At 56.7% G+C, this 5,882-nt stretch overlaps 1 protein-coding gene across 1 annotated transcript; it reads right to left on the bottom strand.

Annotated features, from left to right (window-relative positions):
• Positions 1–2,740: 2,740 nt before the first annotated feature.
• LOC139037561 (spidroin-1-like) lies at positions 2,741–4,749 on the bottom strand. Its single transcript, XM_070474644.1, has 4 exons — positions 4,741–4,749; positions 4,469–4,545; positions 3,680–4,358; positions 2,741–2,746 (listed from the first exon to the last, which is right to left on the bottom strand). Exons 1-4 carry the CDS (start codon positions 4,747–4,749, stop codon positions 2,741–2,743), a joined length of 771 nt encoding a protein of 256 aa, XP_070330745.1.
• Positions 4,750–5,882: the final 1,133 nt, after the last annotated feature.

Here is a 5,882-nt window from a genome sequence, read left to right as displayed (position 1 = left end):
TCTGTTCTGTGCCAGCTGGGTGTGTCTGAAGACCAGAGCAGAGGTCTCCCCATGAGACCTAAGGGGACCATGTGGGGACGGGGGGGGGGGGGGGGCTGGCCATCTCAGGGTACCAACCAGGATGCTGCCTTTCGTCCGGGCCTACTGACTGCTCCCCTCTCTGGCAGGGAGACAGGAATGCTCTCAGGGAAGTTGATGCTCCTAGTTGCAGAAAGAAAAACAGAGAGAATGCTGACGACTTAGGAGCCACGCCCTTCGTGAACACCTTCTGAGAAGACCCACATATGCAAAAGATGCCAGGCCACGGGGAGGAACCAGGGCCTGTGAACCCTCAGCTGTCACACCATCCCTGCCCCCAGGTGTGGGTACAACAGTGAGGGACAGTGTGGGAACGTTTCTCTGAGAGATCTGGCTGCCAGCCCCTGGAGGGGGTGGTTTCCACCTCTGCATTAAGACAACAGCCTAACTGCAAAACTATCTGTAAGCCCCCACCACCCACAGAGCCCAGACACCCCCAGCTCCACCCAAGCCCATAGGAAGTGGGGGAAGGGGAGCTGTCGGACAATCAGGACCTTTGGGAAAGGCTCCCAGTTGTGTCAACAATGGCAGCTGCGGTTGGGGCCAAACAAAGGATCCTTCCAGGCTTATCTGGCCCAGGCCAGACCTTTCCCCTCAGCAGCACACCCCCCACCACTTCCCCCTTGCCTTTCTCCCACTGCTCTAACCAGACATTCCTCCCCAGGACTCGGGGAGGCAAACGGAGGAAGTGTTGGGGTTTCCCTAGAAGGTGACGGCTGGGGGTTGGAGAAAGGGAAGACGGTTAATCAAAAACGTCAGGCTGGCCTCTGTTTGGTGACACAGGCTGCCTTGGGAGTGACTGGAGGAGAGTGAGGCCAGGTAAGACCGGTGGACAGGGTACAGACTCACGGGAAACCAGGAGGAGAAAAGACAGCTGGGTCTTTGAAACCCCTACAGCCTCAGGCTCAGTTCAGTTCAGTCGCTCAGTCATGTCCGACTCTTTGCGACCCCATGAACCGCAGCACGCCAGGCCTTCCTGTCCATCACCAACTCCCGGAGTTTACTCAAACTCATGTCCATCCAGTCCATGATGCCATCCAACCATCTCATCCTCCATCGTCCCCTTCTCCTCCTGCCCTCAATCTTTCCCAGCATCAGGGTCTTTTCAAATGAGTCAGCTCTTCACATCAGGTGGCCGAAGTACTGGAGTTTCAGCTTCAACATCAGTCCTTCCAGTGAACACCGAGGACTGATCTCCTTTAGGATGGACTGGTTGGATCACCTTGCAGTCCAAGGGACCCTCAAGAGTCTTCTCCAACACCACAGTTCAAAAGCATCAATTCTTCGGTGCTCCGCTTTCTTTATAGTCCAACTCTCACATCCATACATGACCACTGGAAAAACCACAGCTTTGACTAGATGGACTTCGTTGGCAAAGTAATGTCTCTGCTTTTCAATATGCTGTCAGCCTCAGGCTCACCAACCTGTAACAGTACATTACCCTGAGTTTGTCAGAATGTGTAGGCTTTGGGAGCAAGCCGTGTGTGTGTGTGTGTGTGTGTGTGTGTGTGTTTAGGGGACAGCGTGGGGTGGCAACTAGTTCTTGATGCTGGTAGCTTGCCCTGAGCGACTCTGCTTTCTAGAAAAATCAGAATCCCCACCCCCCACCCACCACGCTTTGCTCTGGGCATCTTGGTGTGGCAATGGCGCCACCTGCTGGCCATGCTGAGCTCCTACCGCTCAATGGGCTCCAGTTCAGTCGCTCAGTCGTGTCTGACTCTTTGCGACCCCATGAACCGCAGCACGCCAGGCCTCCCAGTCCATCAGCAACTCCTGGAGTCCACCCAAACTCATGTCCATTGAGTCGATGATGCCATCCAACCATCTCATCCTCTGTCGTCCCCTTCTCCTCCTGCCCTCAATCTTTCCCAGCATCAGGGTCTTTTCCAACGAGTCAGCTCTTCGCATCAGGTGGCCAAAGTACTGGAGTTTCAGCTTCAACATCAGTCCTTCCAATGAACAGTCCTATGGCTCAGAAACAGCCTATTCCAGACGATTCTACACCTGAAGCCCCTTTAATTATAGACAGTGACAACTGGAAGGCATTTTAAAGATATTTTCAAGTCAACAACCTATGGCAAAGTTACAAACTCAGGCCCTGAGAGGGGAGGTAGCTTGCCCGAATCACCTGGAATTCAGAAGTCCTGAATCCAAAGCTTTCCCCACTCTTCCGCTGGGACCTCAGGGTTCCTGCAGTTGTATGTCCTGAAGCTGGTGAGGGCAGGGTCAGGATAGGTCTGGGGCTTCATGTCTGGGCATTTCCTCAGGGGGCGCTTTCCCACGTCTGAGCAGCCAAGCAAGTCCTCAGGCCTTGGTTCCCTCTGCTCTGCCTGCAGTCAGCCCTGGAGAATTCACCCTGGACTGTTACATAGCTCACTGTGGAAAATGGACCTAGACGTATCTTCTGCTAGATTTTCATTTCATGGATAAAGAGGACTATCCCCTAAGTCTGGATATATGTGCTGGTGACAGGGTGGCCCCCTGGTTTTTCCCTTGAAAATGCTTTATAATAATGCAGAATAATTATATATAGAAATAAACTGCACAATAAAGGTAACGTGCACCCCCAAACCATTCCTCTTCCTCAGCCCGTGGAAAAATTGTCTTCCACAAATCCAGAAAGGCTGGGCCCACTGGACTGCAGTGATGGGATCAAGAATGGTCACAGCTGGGAGCAGGGCGATAATAGTGGCATAAGGGGGAGACGAAGTGGAATTCAAAAGGACGTTTTGAAGGCAGAGTAGGTAGGACTTGCTCCATCATTTATTCCTTCAAATGATAATAACAATAATCAATCATTTATTGAATACTGACTGTATCAAAATTTAAATAGTGTGTTTTTGGTTTAGTAGCCACAGAACCCCTATGCCGTAGGTACCATGATCTCAGAAAAAGAAGTGGAAACTCCCTGAGAGTAACAAGGACTATGCTAGGGACTCGGCGGCAGAGGCAAAGATGAACAAGATGTGAGTTCGAACTCACGGACCTTTTTTGGCCACGCGGTGCCGCCTACTGGCGGGATCCTAGGCCCCCACCCGGGATCAAACCCGCACACCCCAGCCTGCAGTGGAAGCATGGAGTCTTAACAGCTGGACTGACAGGGAGTCCCAAACCCACAGAGTTTTAAATCTTGGGGCAAATACAAGTGCATTCAAACAAACAAATAAAAACAAAGACAGAACTTCCCTGGTGGTCGGGTGATTAAGAATCTGCCTGCCAATGCCGGGGGACACGGTTTCAATCCCTGACCCAGGAAGATTCCTCGTGCCACGGGGCAACTAAGCCCACACGCCGAAACTACTAAGCCGGGGTTCTAGAGTCCATGAGCCCCAGCTGCTGAGCCCACAGGCCGCAAGGACTGAAGCCCTGGGCCCCGCAGCAAGAGAAGCCGCCGCGACGAAAGCCCTGGCAGCAGAGCAAGGGGCGGGCCCTGCCCGCCGCCCGCCGCCCGCCGCCCGCCGCCCGCTGCCCGCCGCCCGCCGCCCGCCGCCGCCCGCCGCCCGCCGCCCGCCGCCCGCTGCTGCCCGCCGCCCGCCGCCCGCCGCCCGCCGCCCGCCGCCCGCCGCCCGCCGCCCGCCGCCCGCCGCCCGCCGCCCGCTGCCCGCCGCCCGCCGCCCGCCGCCGCCCGCCGCCCGCCGCCCGCTGCTGCCCGCCGCCCGCTTCTGCCCGCCGCCCGCCGCCCGCTGCTGCCCGCCGCCCGCTTCTGCCCGCCGCCCGCTGCTGCCCGCCGCCCGCTGCTGCCCGCCGCCCGCTGCCCGCCGCCCGCTGCCCGCTGCTGCCCGCCGCCCGCCGCCCGCAGCTGCCCGCCTGCCCGCCGCCCGCCCCCCGCTGCCCGCCGCCCGCTGCCCGCCGCCCGCCGCCCGCCGCCGCCCTCTCTGCCCGCCGCCCGCTGCCCGCTGCCCGCCGCCCGCTGCCCGCTGCCCGCCGCCCGCCGCCGCCGCTGCCCGCCGCCCGCCGCCCGCCGCCCGCTGCTGCCCGCCGCTGCCCGCCGCCCGCTGCCCGCCGCCCGCCGCCCGCCTGCCCGCCTGCCCGCCGCCCGCCGCCCGCCGCCCGCCGCCCGCTGCCCGCCGCCCGCCGCCCGCCGCCGGCCCGCTGCTGCTCGCTGCTGCCCGCTGCCCGCCGCCCGCTGCCCGCTGCTGCCCGCCGCCTGCTGCCCGCTGCTGCTCGCTGCTGCCCGCTGCCCGCTGCCCGCCGCCCGCTGCCCGCTGCCCGCCGCCCGCCGCCCGCTGCCCGCCGCCCGCTGCTGCCCGCTGCCCGCCGCCCGCTGCTGCCCGCTGCCACTAGACAAGGTCCGCGTGTAGCAGTGAAGACCCAGCACAGCCAAAATAAACAAACGTATGGCAGAGAGGGAGACTTAACACGAGAAAAGATTAAGTGAAGTGCCGTGTACCCAGAGGCGGGCGGGACCCTTTCCAGCAGGGGAGAGCAGGGGCTGGCTGGCCACGGCGAGGCGATGTCTGAGTGGGGCTGTAAAAATGGGTGAGAATATTTGAGGCTGAGAGAAACGCATACATATGTGTATACGGAGGTGGGGATAAGGGAGGTAAACGGTCCTTTCAGAACACCTTTCTGGGCCTTCCCTGGCGGTCCAGAGGTTAAGACTCTGCTTGACCACTTCAGGGTCTGCGGAGTCTACCCCTGGTTAGGGAGCTAGTAACTTACCAGCCCCATGGCGCTGCCAAAAAAGAAAAAACAAGACAAAAGACTGTGTTTTCAATCTTGTGGTTACCAGAGGGGAAGGGGGGAGGGATAAATTGGGAGACTGGGACTGACATATACACATTACTTGGTTAAGACTGGTAAGTCCTTGTATAATGAAGTCAAAGTGCTAGTCGCTCAGTTGTGTACGACCCTCTGCAACTCCATGGATGATAGCCCAACAGGCTCCTCTGTCCATGGATTTTTCCAGGCAAGAATACTTGAGTGGGTAACCATTCCCTTCTCCAGGGGGTCTTCCCGAACCAAGGATCGAATCCGAGTCTCCCATATTGTAGGCAGATTCTTTACCATCTGAACCACCGGGGAAGCCCAGTAGGTCCCCATTAGGGACCTATTCAATAGGGAACAGTACTCAAATTCTGTAATGACCTATGTGGGAGAAGAATCTTTTAAAACAGAGCGGATATATGTATAAATGATTCATCTGGCTGTACATCTGAAACAACATTGTAAATCAACTTTACTCCAATAAAAAGAAACTTTTTTTAAAAGAAAGAAATTACTAATTGTATGTGACAAATAAAAAGTGCTTTGAAGTTCCAGGAAAACACAACACTGTGTTTTCCAGTGTGGCAGAGGAGTAGGAGGTATGAAGGGAAGCCAGATACCAAAAAGACGTGTATCACAGTTTGTGTAGGGCATTTAATGCCTGACCACAGGCATTAATTAGATTTAATCAGTCAAAGAGAGAGTCACTGCAGACTTTCCATTTATTCACAGATTTATTCATTTATTCATTTATTCTGAGTGCTTATTTTAAGCCAGGTACTGTGCCAGGCACCTGCGATAAGACACAGGCCCTCTGGAAAGTTTTTACACCGGGCAGGTGCAGAGGGAGAGATGACAGAATAATTGGAGTTGAGTGTGAGTGCTATGGTGTAGGCAGCTTTCAGGGGGAAGGGGCAAGGAAGTCAAGGAATGCTTCGCAGAGGAGGTGACATCTCAGCTGACCCCAGGGACAAGCAGGATTTAAAAAGCAGAGATGGGTGTTCTAAGAAGAGGCAGACACCTTGGCCCAGGCACAAAGAAAGGGTGGTCATCCCAGAAGCACGAGTGGTACTTTTAAGGCCCAAGTAAAGGATATG

This window comes from Odocoileus virginianus, chromosome 11, assembly GCF_023699985.2.
Source record: "Odocoileus virginianus isolate 20LAN1187 ecotype Illinois chromosome 11, Ovbor_1.2, whole genome shotgun sequence".
Taxonomy (NCBI): domain Eukaryota; kingdom Metazoa; phylum Chordata; class Mammalia; order Artiodactyla; family Cervidae; genus Odocoileus; species Odocoileus virginianus.
This window is presented reverse-complemented; position numbering and strand designations above follow the sequence as displayed.

Coding starts and splice junctions, on each gene's coding strand:
- LOC139037561 (XM_070474644.1), bottom strand. Junction 4,359..4,468: donor AGGGTCCCGCCCGCCTCTGG/GTACACGGCACT, acceptor GACCTTGTCTAG/TGGCAGCGGGCAGCAGCGGG.